We start from the raw sequence: 16,744 nt of genomic DNA, 5'->3' as shown, positions 1-16,744 counted from the left end.
AAAAATAAAAACACTTTCTAGAAAAGTCAAGCAAAATATTGATAGTGTTTTTTGCTGGTAGTCCTGTTTCTCCTAATCCACCCTAAGAGCATACAAGGATGTATATGGCAGTGAATTGTGTAAATTTTAGCCTGAGAAGATTTTTTAAAAGTTACATATCCTTTTTTTCCCAGCATGACATAGAGTAAAACATACAATTCTTGCACTTTTATTCACCAGCTCGTTAGAACTGTGGTGCGCCATCATGAGGAGAAGCAGCTCCGTGAAGAAAGGGGGAAGAAGGAAGAGCAGAGCAGACTGAGGCGGATAGCCGCCTCCACGGCCCGGGAGATAGAGTGCTTTTGGTCGAATATCGAACAGGCGAGTGCTGCAGTTTTCATGGGGTCGTAAGAATCAGCCTGTTGGAGCTGGTGAGGCTACTTCCTGAGACCAGAGCTCAGGTACCGCGCTTAGGAAGCTTTCGAGCGCCAGAGCCGGCCATGTGTGCGCTCTCCTGGACTGTTGCTCGTTGGCCTTTGAATGAGCTGCTCATGCCTCCGTCTGTCTTGGACGGGGGACGCACCTCAACTGCGGCCGCCTTCGGAGGTGCTTCATGCCGTGGAGGGCCTCTGGGCATTGTTGTTTCAGGGTTAGCGTAGGTCACCACCATGGTTACTTTTAGAGCGGCTGCTTGGTCGCGCGCTTTCCTTTTTTGAAATTTTAATTCTTATCTCACCACCTAATAGAACTTGGGCAGGATGTAGTTAGTATGAAATAAATGAAAAAGCACCAAACTGACGAGCCTGGAAAACACTGTTTTTAGACTCTGCTTATGTGTTTTCGTGTTTTGTATGCAGAACGTCTGTAATTCCCATCCTTAGTAACGTGCTTATTTATTGAATCCTTTGCATTTAGGTTGTGGAAATAAAACTACAAGTAGAATTAGAAGAAAAAAGGAAGAAGGCCTTAAATTTACAGAAAGTTTCCAGGAGAGGTATGACCCTTCATAAAAAGGCTTACCACTGCTTGGGTGGTGCTTTGTTTGGATTCTTTTCCCAGCAGGCAGTCTCCTGGCACTGTGGCTTCCCACAGAGGACATCTGCTCATCAGCCAGCTGCTTGAGTGTTACATTTCTCTTTGTGTGGCCATCCTAGTTTTATGCTCCAGTGCTTTTGAGATGTGCTGGTGTGAGTCAGCACCCCCAAGTTGATAAACTCTGGGACACAGAACTGGGGTTTAGTCCCTGGACAGTGAGTGAGGAGCTCCTCGAGGCATTTGCCATGCAGGAGGATCCCTGGGTGCCTGGCTGGGTGACGCCTCCATGTCGTTCTTCCTTTGATATTTCTTCAGCAGCTGCCACCACTTGTTATGTGCCACTCCACTTAGGATATGCGCAGCACCAGTGGCGGCAGCATTCACTGTTTCGTTTGCCTCTGAGGATGCCCCCAGGAGGGTGGGCACTGTGTTTCCCCGTTACTGATGAGGAACCTGAGGCTGAGAGGTGGCTGCTGCTGAAAGGCATAGAGCCACAAGTTAGTAAAAACCACTGCCCTGCATGATGAGGAGGAAGAGGCAGAACTCACATGTCCCTCCTTTCCCTGCACGTGGGTGGAGGCAGCAGGACCCTGCCTGGAAAGCAGAGACGCCCTCGCCAAGTGTGAGGGGTTTTGGGAATGAACTGTGCTTCTTGTCTCTCTAGGGAAAGAATTGAGACCTAAAGGATTTGATGCATTGCAGGAAAGTTCTCTGGTAAGTTTGGGGTTGTTACTGTACTGTGTGAGAAGGAGTGGAAGCAGCTCCAGCAGAGTGGGCCTTTTCATTCTTATCCAGAGGAATTTATAGGCTGTGACTATTACTTATTACTCCCCTTTCTTTTTTTTTTTTTTTTAGACGGAGTCTCTGTCGCTCAGGCTGGAGTGAAGTGGCATGATCTCAGCTCACTGCAAGCTCCACCTCCCAGGTTCAAGCAATTCTCCTGCCTCAGTCTCCCGAGTAGCTGGGACTACAGGCGCACACTGCCACGCCTGGCTCATTTTTTTTTTGTATTTTTGTAGAGATAGGGTTTCACCGTGTTGCCCAGGCTGGTCTTAAACTCCTGAGCTCAGGCATTCCATCCGCCTTGGCCTCCCAAAGTGCTAGGATTACAGGCATGAGCCACTGCGCCCGGCCTATTACTCCCTTTCATTATAGACTCAGTCTACTTTGAAAATATACTGGTGCTTTATAGCCTTAGTCTCACGTGCGTTGTTAATTTGGCAGTGACAGCTGCACACAGTGAGCATTGATCATGTCCTTGCCCCCTGACTGCCCCGCCCTGACCCGACCCCAAATGGAGGCTGAGGGCGGCCCAGCAGCTTGCCCTGGGGCTTTCCCCGTCCCATGGGCACTTCTGTCTCGGTTTCCCATTCTGAGTGTTTACATCTCATGCTTGTGGTTTTTCTTTCTTTCTTTCAGGATTCAGGAATGTCTGGAAGAAAAAGAAAAGCTAGCATATCTTTGACTGATGACGAAGGTCTGTTCCCCCTCAGTGCCATCTTTGTTGTCTACAGGGCTGCTGATGAGATCACACAGAGCTGTGGCGACTTGGGGTTTAGTCTTGTCGTCTTCAGCTGGTTGGAAAGTTCAACTTTTGTATTTATCCAGATGTCTCTCAGTGTATAGATACTTTTTGGTATCTCTAGAGGACTTGGGATGTTTTCTGGAGCAACATGGTTGTATCTGCTTTTGTGAGGTTTGGAAACTTGGGTGCATCTGCATCTTGGAGAGTGTTGGGGCCCCATGCTTCTATGGCACAGGGCCAAGCCTTTTCCTGTCCTCAAGAAGTGGCCCTGGTATGTCCTGTGGTAGACCCATGGTTGCCAGCCATTGGGATTTCAGGAGAAACTCATGTGAATTTTAGATGTTGGCACCTCGTTTAGATGAGAACAGATACCTGAGCGCTGGGTGTGTGAGCTGGGGACAGCCCCGGCCACGACCTATTTCCAAACCCATGTGGATTGAGTACAGAAGTCCTCAGGACTAGAATGGATTTTTAGAGACAGAGTGGAGAGCAGGAGTAGAGAGGTTGGAGAAACTTTCTTGGGTGTTTGTGTGGCGGTTCCTGTCAGGTGCCAGGTAAGGCCTGCACTGTCTCCTTCGGCTCTTTGATCAGCATCAGTATGGGTTTATTGGCTTGATTTGGTGAAGTGTGTTAACTTTTCCAAATTTTTGAAGATTGATCTTTGGTATGTATTGATTTTTATTTGGAAGTCAACAGGGAGTTTGACCATATTGTTGGCATGAAACTGGCGGTATTCAGGTCTGCTGCATATGACAGAAACGAAACAGCAATGTGGCAGATGAGTGAGGAGCCTGGGGGCACATGGCCCAGCACTGGCACGGCATTGTAGTGGCATTTTCAGGCCCCTGCCAAGCGATTCTCTTGCCTCAGTCTCCTGAGTAGCTGAGACTACAGGCACGGATCACTATGCAGCTAATTTTTGTATTTTTAGTAGAGACAGAGTTTCACCATGTTGGCCAGGCTGGTCTCAAACTCCTGACCTCAGGTGATCCACCCGCCTCAGCCTCCCAAAGTACTGGGATTACAGGTGTCAGCCACCACACCTGGCCTGGTGCTGAATTCTAGATAGTACCATCCTGCACTGGGGATGGATTGAACCCTGGCCTTTCAGACAACAAGAGAACCACAACAGAGTACTGTAGGTTTGTGTCTTTCTTGTTATCTGGAAAAGGATGAGGTCATTTCTTCATGAGGAACACCTTTTCTCTGGCCTGCACTCTGGTAGCTGCGGTTGGCTTTATGTAGATTGACATCTCCACTTTCCTTATTTTCTCGCATTCTCAGGAGCACATTTGTGTGCAGTCATGTGTTTCTTAGCAGTGGGTATGTGTTCTGAGAGATGCGTTGCTGGGCAAGTTTGCTGTTACGTGAACGTACAGAGTGCTCACCGAAACCTAGATGGTGCAGCCCGTGCCGCCGGCTACAAACCTGCACACATGTGACTCTCCTGAATACTGTGGGTAATTAGAAAATAGTGGTATTTGTGCATCTAAACATATCTTGACACAGATAAGCTAATGTAAAGATACAGTATTACAGTCTTACAGGGTCCCATTGCATATGCGGTCCGTTGTTGGCAGAAATGTCGTTACGTGGTGCTCAACTGTATTGAAACAGACCTTTATTTGGCTTCTGTTTAATGCCTAAAGATGTCTTAGGATAACTCAGAGAAGGCCAAATTAACCGCCCGAGGTCGTCTTCACTTTTCTTTTCCAAAGCTCTCCACTCTGGAAACCAAGTGATCAGAAGGCAGAAGGAATGGCAGAAGGCGTTTCCAAGAAGAGGAGATGGCTAGGCCTATCGTGAGCCGCCAGGGTGTGGAGTACAGTCAGAAAAGGCAGCACCCGGAGGCCCAGCGACTTGCGTGGTTGGGGTCAGGTGCCTAGGCCTTCTTGGTGGGCAGTGGGGTCTTGTAGTGAAGAAATGAGGAGTTCTGATGGCAAGAAGGGAGAGATGTTATGTTAGATTGTGAGAGAGGAAAAGTTAAGAGCCAGCTGAGAGGAGAGACGGTGCAGGCCCCCAGGTGGGGAGAGGATCTGTGGACAGAGGGAGTTTGGCTGTGGGGATGCTGGTTGCTGCTCTTTTCTCTGCCAGGAGCCAAGATCTCTATAGCGAGTGAGGTGTGAGGTTCAGGGCTGGAGGGCTGAAGAGAGCGGAGCGGGCTTGAGCTGGTGATTGTGGAGGACAGGAGAGCCAAGGAGAGTGTTAGGCTGATGTGGCTGGGCCTCATGAGATGGGCGATGGCGATGATGAGTTCACAGTGATCTCAGATGGCATGCTTGTGGGCTTTCCGCAGTGGGGCTCTGCAGGAAGGTAGGAGGGTTGACAGCATTCCGTATGTTGTCCTGAAGAAGGTCTGCTATGTGTGGAAAAACCAGGGCTGTCATTCACAGCCTGAAATGGAAGGGGAAATACGCTTCCAGTTTCCTGCTCATTTAATTAAATGATCATTTCTAAATTTAACCTGAGAAGTTTAAAAGCTCAGTTTCAATTTCTTTAATAGCTATGCAAAATAATTTCGAAGCCTTATAGTGTATAATGAGTAACAGACATGCAAGTGGTGTTGCCTCTCAGTGACGCTCGCTGATAACCATTTTAGTGGACGATGAAGAGGAAACAATTGAAGAGGAGGAAGCAAACGAAGGTGTCGTGGACCACCAAACAGAACTTTCTAATTTAGCCAAGGAAGGTAGGCTGTTGCTACCTTATTAAACATTCAGTAGGTGCAAAGAAACGTTTAAAACGTGTGAGATGTGAATAATAATACATTGAGGCAGCAGTGCCTGTTTTATGGAAAACAGTCCCTGTGTGCCTCCTGCTGCTCTCTCTCCTGACCTGGAGGTCCTGGCCCTCCTGGGTTGTGTGTAGGACTCTGCCCTGACTGTGTTTTTTCCCTGCCACCTGCATGTGTCTCCCTGAATGTACTGTTGGTCTTGCATGTGTGAGAGCTCCATACGAACGAATCCCCCCACAGCTTGACGGGCTTGCTCTCTCCACTCAGCCTGTGTGTCCTGAGTTTCAGCCACAGTGTTATGTGTTGCTGTCAGTGCATTCATTGTCATTGCCAGGCAGGACTTTTTTTGTAAATATGTCACTGATTATGTTTTGTGCTGTTGGTGGCCATTCACCTGGTTCCCTGTGTTTGCTGTGAGCATGCTCCTGTTCCCCAGGCACGTGTGCATGAGTGGCTTGCCTGTGATCAGGGGCAGGAGAGTAACTGTTGTTTAGAGTGGGTGTGCCAAGCTCCACATCTCAGGAAGGAACTCTTTTTTAAAAAATGAATTATATATATTTAATTTTATTGCTGTTCTTTCATTGCTATAACTCATCTTAGGAACTTTGATACTGTCTGCCACTCTGGGGATAAAAAGTGGTATCTCCTTGTGGTTTTAAGTTGCACTTCTCTGATGACTGATGGAGTGAAGCATCTTTTCATGTTTCTTCCTTTGTTCGTTTTGGCTCAGTTTGGTGTTTTCTTTCCTTATTGACTTGTTGGTGATGGTCTTTATATATTCTGGACATGAATTCTTGGTCAGTTCTGTATTGCAGTGATATTTTCCCAGTTAGTGGTGTGTCTTTTCACTCTTTGCAGTACCTTTTGATGAAAGGTGTTCTTAATTTCAGCATACATAAAGTCCTCATTTCATGTTGTCAGTGAGTTCCTGGAAACTGCAACTTGAAGTGAAATGGTGTTACATTAATGTTGTTTTATTATAGCCATGAGGAAAAAACATTGGTTTGTTATACAGTTGACCCTTGAGCAATGTGGGGATTAAGAGTGCCAGCCTGCCCGCCCCTGCCACCTGCACTGTTGAAAATTTGCATATAGCTGTTGACTCCTCCGAAACGTACTAACAACCGACTATTGACTGGAAGCCTTATCAATAGTATGGAACAGTTGACGAACACTTATTTTATGTGTTTTTTTTTCTTTTTCTTTTCTTTTTTGTTTTTTTGAGACAGAGTCTCACTCTGACACCCAGGCTGGAGTGAGTGGCGGATCACAGCTCACTGCAGCCTTGACTTGGACTCAGATGATCCTTCCACCTCAGGCTCGTGAGTAGCTGGGACTGCAGGTGCGCGCTACCATGCCCAGCTGATTTTTGTGTTTTTTGTAGATACGGGATTTCACCGTGTTGCTCAGGCTAGTCCCAAACTCCTGGGCTCAAGTGAGCCTCCAATCTTGGCTTCGCAAAGTGCTGGGTTTACAGGTGTGACCCATTGTGCCTGGCCTATTTTGTATGTTATGTGTATTTAATGTTATGTACTGTATTCTTACAACAAAATAAGCTAGAGAAAAGAAAATGTTGTTAAAAAATAAGGAAGAGGCCAGGCACGGTGGCTCAAGCCTGTAATCCCAGCACTTTGGGAGGCCGAGACGGGCGGATCACGAGGTCAGGAGATCGAGACCATCCTGGCTAACACGGTGAAACCCCGTCTCTACTAAAAAATACAAAAAACTAGCCGGGCGAGGTGGCGGGCGCCTGTAGTCCCAGCCACTCGGGAGGCTGAGGCAGGAGAATGGCGTGAACCCGGGAGGCGGAGCTTGCAGTGAGCTGAGATCGTGCCACAGTACTCCAGCCGGGGCGACAGAGCGAGACTCCGCCTCAGAAAAAAAAAAAGGAAGAGAAAATACATTTACTATGAAGTGAAAGTGGATGATTATAAAGGTCTTCATCCTCGTCATCTTCGCGTTGCATAGGCTCAGAAGGGAGTGGGTGAGGGGGAGGGAGGGGTTGGTCCTGCTGTGGATAGAGGACCGTCACGGTTCCAACCTAGGTTGTCCGCCGATCGGCTATACGTCATTTTGCTCAAAGTTACAGTTTCCAAGAACCAACCTATTGATGATGTTTAGTGAGGACTTACTGTAGTTGAATTTGTCAGTCTTGTTCACAAGGATATATCATCTAGAATTTTTCTGCTTTACTCTTACATTGTGAAATGAGTGCAGTTTCCCTTTTTTCCCCCAAATGTATATTTGGAAAGTCATATTGAAAAGCCGGTCTTTTCCTCACTGATCTTCAATGCCAGCTCAGACATAAAACAAGTTTCCTTTTATGCATGGCTCTTCCTGGATCTTTATTCTTTTATTGGAAAATTTGTGCCAGTCTGTACTGATGCCACACTGTCTTTCTTACTGTAGCTTTATAATAGTTCTCGACGTCTGGTTAGGTAAGTTCTCTGCCTTGCTCTGCGTTGGGAGGATCTTGTCTGTTTGGCGACTATTTCAGATCCGTGCTAGAAGCAGCTCATCAAGCTTCACAGAAAAACCTATTGGGAATTTTGATTAGAATTTAATTGCACTAATGGATGCTTTGTGAGAATTGCCGTCTTTATGAAGTTCAGCCTTTCCAGTCTAGGGTCAAAGTATAGTTCTCCCTTCACCTAGGTCTTCCTAAATAGCTTTCCATGAAATTTGATGATTGTGTCTCTTTTGTTAGATTTAATTCTAGGTACTATATATTTTTAAAAGTTGTGCCAAGTGATATATTTTCTAAAATTATATTTTAAATATATTGCTGGTATGTGTCAGTGCAGTCGATTTTGTTTCTCTTATACTCAGCAACTTTTCTTTTTTTTTTTTTGAGACTGAGTCTCGCTCTGTCACCCGGGCTGGAGTGCAGTGGCCGGATCTCAGCTCACTGCAAGCTCCGCCTCCCGGGTTTACGCCATTCTCCTGCCTCAGCCTCCCAAGTAGCTGGGACTACAGGCGCCCGGCCACCTCGCCCGGCTAGTTTTTTTTGGTATTTTTTAGTAGAGACGGGGTTTCACCGTGTTAGCCAGGATGGTCTCGATCTCCTGACCTTGTGATCCGCCCGCCTCGGCCTCCCAAAGTGCTGGGATTACAGGCTTGAGCCACTGCGCCCAGCCAGCTTTTCTGAACTCTGTTCATTAATTCTTTGCGTACAGTCTTGTATGCAAAGTCTTTGTATACTTCTCTGAAGAAAGAGTTTTTCCTTTATAATCCTTGTTCCTTTTATACTACCTTTTCTTGCCATTTTGTGCTTGGTAGGACTTTCAGTAAAGTGTTGAGTTCATGCTAGTGGTGGACAACTTTGGCTTTTTCTTGCTTTGAAAAGAACACTTTTGGTAGAAAGGCAGAGTGTTAGAGTGCTGAGTCATAATTGCATGGTTCAAACCTAGTGTTTGTTGCCTCCTGACCCCATGGCCTCGGTCAGGTTGTCTAAGCTCTCCGTGGTGTTTTTCTCCGTTGTAGAGGGGATGACCAGGGTTGTTCTAAGGATCTACAGTGTGTGGAAGCCTTGGCCTGGCGTGTCCTGTGGCGTGCTCTTCACTGCTGCTCTCAGGATGGCTATGATGATACCTTTAGTGTTTCCAGAATGGACATGGTGTATAGGGTTTTTGTAAATATTTTTATAAGATTAATGAAGTTCGTATCTACTCTTCAGTGTTTCTGTTGTAGATGGGTATTGCATGCTTTGTTTGTTTGTTTTGACAGAGTCTTACTTTGTCGCCTAGGCTGGAGTGCAGTGGCGTGATCTCAGCTCACTGCAACCTCTGCCTCTTGGGTTCAAGTGATTCTCCTGCCTCAGCCTCCTCAGTAGCTGGGATTATAGGTGCACCTGTCACCACACCTGGCTGTTTTTTAATATTTTTAGTGAGACAGGGTTTTGCCATGTTGCCCAGGCTGGTCTCCAACTCCTCACCTCAGGTGATCCATCCACCTGAGCCTCCCAAAGTGCTGGGGTTACAGGTGTGAGCCACCGCGCCTGGCCCTCGTACATTAAATTGAGGAATATGACTTTTTCTTTTCTTCATAGTCAATTTCAGTAGTCACATTTTCTAAGAATTTCTTTATTTCATCTAAATTTTAAAATTTATTTGCATACATTGTCAGTAACTTCTCCTTACAGTGTTTTCGATCTTGGCTACGTTTGTACATATGTCCCTTCTTTCCCCTAATACTGTGTATTTAAGCCTCTCTGTTTTCTTGATGGTCTTGTCAAAAGTTTGTCAGTTTTCTTTTTTTTTTTTTTTACCTGACGCCTGTGTATTGTTTTCTGTTTTGTTTCTGCTATTAGTATTTCTTTTTTAAAAACATCTTTTTCTGAGTTTTTAACTTGGATGACTAACTTAGTAATTTTCATTAGGTCATTAATAGAAACATTTAAGGGTCTGAATTTTTCTGTAATACTGCTTTAGCTGAATATCATGTTTATTATTCAGTTTTAACTATTTTCTGATTTCCCCTATATATATTTTTTATTGACTCATGAGTTATTTAGAAGGATGTTTCTTAATTTCCAAACAATACAGGGTTTTCAATATATATTTTTACTATTATTCTACATTAATTGCATTTTTATCAGACAGTGGATTTATGGGATTCTTACTGATCTGGATTTTGTTGAGGTGGGTTTTGAATGGACCAGTTTATAAACATTCCATACATCTTTAAAACAACATGAATTCATCAGGTTATGGTACCGTTTTCTCTCTGAGTCCACCAGGTAGAACTTGTTGGTTGCATTATCCAGTTCGTCTTATCCTTACTGATTTTTGTTTTCTTGCTCTATCAGTTACTGAGAGAAGTATGTTAACATTTTCCATTATGATAATGAGTACCTGTTTCTCCTTAAGTTTCTGTCAAGTTTTCATTTTATGTATTTTGAGGCTATGTTAGTATGTGCATATATAGATTTAGAATTGTTATCCTGTTACTTCATTTTTACTTGGTTCTAGATAATGTTACCACATCTGTTTTCTATTTGATGAATTCTCTTTTAAGCTCTTCCTAGTCTTTTGTTAACCCATTGATTAAGTGTTAAATTCCAGTTACCAGTTTGTTTTAAGACATTCCCAATGGTTTTTTAGAAAACCTACGTGAAATTTTAAAATTATCTCTTGCTGTGTATTCGCACTTTCAGTCTTCTCTTTTATTTCTTCAGATATAAAATTTTATAATCTGTGCCTGATAATTGCATGGGTGACGTTTTTGCGGGTCTGATTCTGCTGTCGTTTATGAATCCTGGTTTCTGCTGATGGTACATTGTTTCCTAGTGTACTTTGTGATTTTTGACAATTTATTGGAACTTTATTGTGGCAGTTATTTTAGGCCTGACACTGAGGGAGTTTCCTCTAGAGGGAGTTTCTGTTAACTTCGAATCTGTGTTCTTTTATAAAGCATGTCTCTTGTAAACAGCATGTAGTTGGTCTTCTCTGCCCTCCAGTTTATTCTGACATCCCTGTGTCTCTAAATTGGAGTGTTTAGTACATTTGTATTAAATTTAAGCCTGTTCTATTAATAATTGGGCCTAGATCTATCATAATTTAAAAATTTATTTTGTATTTTCTCACCTGTTCTTTAGTCATCTCTTTCTGGTTAAAGCATCAGTCAAGTATTTAGTTACTTCATTTCCTCTTCTCTGTTAGCTTTCTGTGTTCTTGTTGCAATGGCTATCTGATCGTGGTGTGCGTTCTTGACTTACTAGATTCCCTGTTAAATCAGCGCTGTATACTGTATACTCTCTCTGGGGCAGAGTTTGGGAGCAGCCTTGCTGGGTGGTTGTGGCATAGGTCTCCTGTGAAGATGGTTTTCAGAAGGCTTGATGTGGCAGGCTGGAGGATGCCATTCCAGGCTGGTTCATTCTGTCAGCTGATGGGCTCTGTTGCAGTCTGAGGGCAGGTTTTGTGTCCTCCTGACCTGGGGTTGGTGTCTCAGAGCAAGTATCCATGTGGGAGCAGGATAGACACTGTAGTATCTTTTATAACTGAGTCTTGGAAGTCACATGCTGTCATTCTCCCAGATGGTGGTCACATCGGTCAGGCCGGGTCAGTGTGGGAGAGGCCAGGAGTAAACTGCAGGAGGTGGGTTCTTGGGCATCCTGTTGTCTTTATGGTGTCGAGCTGAATCCATGAACAGAGCCTCTCGTTGGGTCAAGGCTTTTTTCATGGTCTTCAGGAGCTTGTTAGAGCTTTCTTCACAGAGATGTGGTGCATTTTTCAAAGTTTAATTCTAAGTATATTTAGCTCTTCATATCCATGGGTTTCAGATCCATGAATTTGATCAACTACAGATAGAAAATATTTACCAAAAACAAAGCAAAACAGTAAAAAATAATAATACAGCTGGGTGTGGTGGCTCACACCTGTAATCCTGGCTACTTGGGAGATTGAGGCAGGATGATCACTTGAGCCCAGGAGTTCAAGTTCAGCCTGGGCAACACGGTAAGATCCCATCTCTAAAAAAACAATCAAACAAAAACAAACCAAACAGCCAACCAGAAAAACCCCCAAACCAAATAAGCCAAAATAACAGCACAACAATTACAAAAAAGATACAAAAAAAAGTGTAACAACTATTTACATAGCATTCACATTGTATTAGGTATTATAAGTAACCTAGAGATGATTTAAAATATATGAGAGGATGTGTATAGGTTACGTGCAAATATACACTACTTTATATAAGGGACTTGAGCATCCTTGGATTGTGGTATCCGAGAGGGTCCTTGGAACCAACTCCTCAAGGATTCTGAGGGACAACTGTATTTAATTTTCTGTCTAAATGCGTTTTTTTTTCTTCTATTGTATTTTCTAACTCATTTATCTATGTGGAGGCTGATTTCTGTGTGTTGTTTGTTCTGAGACACCTTACAGAATTCTCGTTATTGGAAATTTCCGGTCGTTTGGCTTGTTTTTCCTACTTACATATAGCGTCACATGCTGTAGTGGTGGAGCCCAGCATTTTGCTCTGGAAGCATCAGACAGTCAGGAAAGGTGAAGAACCTTGTTAGGAACACCATGGACACACCACCTGGATTCCACAGCCAACACTTACTTTCGCTGGGCTCCATTACATCTGTGTCCATCACGCCAGTGTGGCGAATGTTTAACGTCCTGAGCAAATGAATTCAAAGGGTGTTTTGCTAGTCCCAAATGGGCAGTGCCTTCAGCGTGGTCCTTGGCATTTGTTGTTTTGACTCAGCAGTCTTTATTTGACATAAAATATAGATGCAGACAAGCTCACATATCACGAGTACACAGCCCAACTAAAGTCTTTTCCCCTGTTAGATCTCCCACTGTGTGAACATTCTTTGAACAGAAATCTGGGTTCACATTTCTGGCATTCCTCTGGATAGACTCACTAAAGGGGGAAACGATGGGGTTGAGGGCATTGGATTCCACAGCCCTTCAGCTTTCCGTGTTGATTTCCAGAAAACTCCAGCCAGTTTATGCCATTGTCAGCAGCAAGTGAGAGTACCTAATTCATAACAGTTTCCCAGTGTTACGATTTTAAGATGGCTGATAATTCGGCCGGGCGCGGTGGCTCAAGCCTGTAATCCCAGCACTTTGGGAGGCCGAGACGGGCGGATCACGAGGTCAGGAGATCGAGACCATCCTGGCTAACACGGTGAAACCCCGTCTCTACTAAAAATACAAAAAAAAAAAAAAACTAGCCGGGCGAGGTGGCGGGCGCCTGTAGTCCCAGCCACTCGGGAGGCTGAGGCAGGAGAATGGCGTGAACCCGGGAGGCGGAGCTTGCAGTGAGCTGAGATCCGGCCACTGCACTCCAGCCCCAGCAACAGAGCGAGACTCCGTCTCAAAAAAAAAAAAAAAAAAAAAAAAAAGATGGTTGATAATTCGATACTAAACAAATTATGCACTGATTTCCAGGGACGATCAATGAAAAAGTATTTCATTGCCCTTCATACTTTTGTGTATGTAACAGCTTCATATCCTTTGCCCATTGTGATTGGGGATTTAATGTGTGGTATTTTTTTAAAGCAATTAGGGTGAGTGTTTTTTTAAAAAAGCCTAACTATGTTTTATCATACTTTTTAACATTTTTGCTTTTTATTTTTTACTTTGATGTTTTATATTTTTATATGTCATCTTCATCAGTTATTTGCTATCAGTGGTGTTCATTTTTTACATTTTAATTTATTCGTCTATACTGTTACTGTTCGTTTAGATTATTTCAGGTATTTTAAATCTTTTGTGAATACGGTTGAGTTTCTTTCGAAGATTCTCATCTTTATAGAGAAAATATTTTATACATTTTAAAATTTGCATAAATTTCAGGGGTGCAAGTTCAGTGCTGTCCCCTGGCTGTACTGTGTAGTGGTGAAGTCTGGGTCTCTGGTATGTCATGACCCAAACGTTTGTTGCGCCTACTGAGGAATTTCTCGTCATTCCCCTTGCATGCCCCAACAAAATAGTTTACACCTTTTATCAGTAATGGGCAGCCATTTTAGTTTTTAGAAAAAACAAGTGTGCTTTTAGACAATGTAATCTTTTTCCAAGGAGTGATCTAAAGCCGGAAAAAGGAATACATGTGAGAGGAAACCCCTTGCCCTTCTTACTGTGGTTCTCCTGACCGCTGCTCCTTCCCAATTCAAATGACAGTTGTTATAAAGTAACAGCCCTTCTGCCCGCAACCCTCTGCAGCTGAGCTGCCCCTCCTGGACCTGATGAAGCTGTACGAAGGCGCCTTCCTGCCGAGTTCTCAGTGGCCCCGGCCGAAGCCTGATGGGGAGGACACGAGTGGAGAGGAAGGTGCGCTACTACTAGCCTTTGGAAGAATTCAGGGTTAAAAGCAGAAGCCGGAATACTTACAGACAAAGACTTAAGATAAGATTTAGAAAATTTCTTTTAGTTTGATAAAATAAAAAATTAGAAATATTTAATAAGTATCTTTATGTTGAATAGAATTTTGTTACATTCTATGCTTTTATTAACCTGGCACAACTATTGGGACACTTGATCATGTTGTGAAGGGTGTAAAATATTTTTCTCTAGATTGATAAACATCATTGTTTTATGGACCTAGATAGCATGTTTATTCAGGCTGTGCTGTGTTTGTTTAACACATCAGTTTTGGTTAGTTTATTATTAGACTTTCTAAACAGATGCACAGAGCATACCAGAAAAGGTCTGCCTTTCCTGCTCTCTTTCCAGTTCTTGGGACGGTTAGACTCCTGCATACAAGTTGGGGAGGCCCACAGGAGCCCTGGGAAGATCAGGCCTTTCCCGACCCCACACTGCTAGCAGGACCAGAGGAAGGAGTGGCGGGTTTGGTCTCCTCCCGGTTTCCCACATTTGGGAAAGCATTCTGCTTTTTTGTTTCTTGGTGATAGAGGGGAGATCCCTAAACCCTGAAACACCTACGTGTATCTCTCTGTGATACCAGCTCCTGATTGCTATGGAGACATTTTCCAAAATACCAGACTATTTGGGGCAAATTATACTCTTGGAGGGCTTTCCGGAATGGTCCTTGGTTTGATAGTTTCATAAGAGTTCTCACCCATTTATCCAGATAGCATTGTTAGATATTTTGGATTACAAATAAAAAGTTATTGCCTAATTCTGTATTTGAAGTAGTTGGATTCTATGAACTTTTTCCTGTTTTTAAAAAAGGTTTAGATGTATAAAGCCCTCTCAGCAGCCCCCACTTCTCTGTTTTATTCTTGTTACAGATGCGGATGACTGTCCAGGCGACAGGGATTGTCGCAAGGACTTGGTTCTCATTGACTCACTTTTCATCATGGATCAGTTCAAAGCTGCCGAGAGGATGAATGTCGGGAAGCCAAATGCCAAGGACATTGCAGACGTCACTGCGGTGGCTGAAGCCATCCTGCCCAAGGGCAGTGCTCGGGTCACAACCTCGGTGAGGCGCTGAGCTTTTCAAGTGTGGGATGGGCCTTTGAGAGACAGAGCACATAGCTTAGTCATGAGAAAAGCTTTTCCTCTTCCCAGTGAAGTGCTCTATCCCAACTGCAGAGTTGTCAGAAAAAGCAATTCTTCATGTGCCTGTAGTCCCAGCTACTCAGGAGGATGAGGCAGGAAGATTGCTTCAGCCCAGATGTTCAGGTGTTGAAGACCAGCTTGGGTGACATAGTGAGACTTGGTCTCCAAAAGAAGCAATTCTTCCTCTTCCTGTTTTCTGTAGATCATTTTTGTGGCTTTCTAATCGGTTTATGGTGTGACTGTTAGTTTCAGTTTTTAGAAAAAGTTTGGGTAATTGTTTTGACCAGCAGCCACTCTTTGATCTGTTCATCGCTGCAGGTCAAGTTTAATGCTCCGCCTCTATTGTACGGGGCTCTCAGAGATTATCAGAAGATTGGCCTGGACTGGCTGGCCAAGCTCTACAGGAAGAATCTCAATGGCATATTGGCAGATGAAGCTGGACTGGGTAAAACAGTGCAGATCATTGCTTTTTTTGCCCACCTAGCTTGTAACGAAGGTAAGAGTTTGCTAGTTTTTTGAACAATACCTATTTGCTAAGACTTACCCGTAGGCCAGTGTGTTTGATGGGAGTGTGGGGACTTGGCCATCTTATCTACTTCTTTGCTTCTGTCCTTTGACCTGAGCAAATTGAGGCTCAGAAGTATTCATTGTATGAATGAATAAAAAACTAGTTCACAGTTAACATCCAGTAACTATTAGTGAAAATCTAATACAATGCAGAGACTCATCAGGCTATGACTGAACCTTGTGACTCCAGGGTCAGGTCACCGTGCAGTGTGTGGGCAGCAGAGCAGGTGGTCCACTTCCCTTGCTGCTTCTAGACTGGCATGAACCCCGCTGTTGGGCTCTCAGCTGTGTGGGGTGGTTTGTGGCACGCATCCTGGCTCACTGTATCCTTTTTGTGTTACTGTGTGCACGCCTCCCCTTGTCCCTCTTGCTGGATTTCACCTGTCAGTGGGGCAGCGTTTCCGATCCACTGCTTGGGTTCCTTAGGGAATGGGCCTGGGTACCCTGTGTGGGCTGAGCCTCTGCATGGCAGCCCCACCTGGTTCTTCACCCTCTTGACACTTCTGACTGGCACACAGCTTGTGTAGGCCCTCTGGCCTCCTTTCCAGTCTTTAGAGTCAGCTCCCTGTTCACTCCCCTTCCTCTCTTGGCTTTTAGGTCAGGTGCCCACCTTAGTCTCCTGCTGTGTGCCTAGCTGCAGAAGAAGGTGTGATTTGTGTCTCTAACACAGGACAAGGTTTCACTGTTCTTGCTCTTGTAAGAGAAGTGTTCAGTAAATATCTTGGAATATGGTTCCCACTGTATGTTCCAGACTTAAAGCAGGCTTTGCTATTCCTGCAGAGAAGAGGGGACATGGCCTCGTCTTCACATTTGAGCTTTGAAAGTAAAGATGGGCTGGTGCAGTGGCTCAAGCCTGTAATCCCAGCACTTTGGGAGGCCGAGACAGGTGGATCACAAGGTCAGGAGATCGAGACCATCCCAGCTAAC

The 16,744-nt window shown here is 44.4% G+C and overlaps 1 protein-coding gene across 1 annotated transcript in view; it reads left to right on the top strand.

Moving 5' to 3' along the window:
* LOC105525454 (E1A-binding protein p400) overlaps positions 1–16,744 on the top strand; it is a 117,650-nt gene that overhangs the window by 29,993 nt on the left and 70,913 nt on the right. The window contains exons 7-14 of the mRNA XM_011961086.1: positions 220–360; positions 895–973; positions 1,679–1,728; positions 2,434–2,491; positions 5,139–5,228; positions 13,952–14,059; positions 14,980–15,170; positions 15,569–15,746. Of these exons, the coding sequence (XP_011816476.1) occupies positions 220–360; positions 895–973; positions 1,679–1,728; positions 2,434–2,491; positions 5,139–5,228; positions 13,952–14,059; positions 14,980–15,170; positions 15,569–15,746 (895 nt within the window). The remainder of the gene's footprint in view (positions 1–219; positions 361–894; positions 974–1,678; positions 1,729–2,433; positions 2,492–5,138; positions 5,229–13,951; positions 14,060–14,979; positions 15,171–15,568; positions 15,747–16,744) is intronic.

This window comes from Colobus angolensis, unplaced genomic scaffold (genome assembly GCF_000951035.1).
Source record: "Colobus angolensis palliatus isolate OR3802 unplaced genomic scaffold, Cang.pa_1.0 Scaffold115, whole genome shotgun sequence".
Lineage (NCBI taxonomy): Eukaryota > Metazoa > Chordata > Mammalia > Primates > Cercopithecidae > Colobus > Colobus angolensis.
The sequence above is the reverse complement of the archived record's forward strand: the minus strand, read 5'-3'. Positions and strand labels throughout refer to the sequence as shown.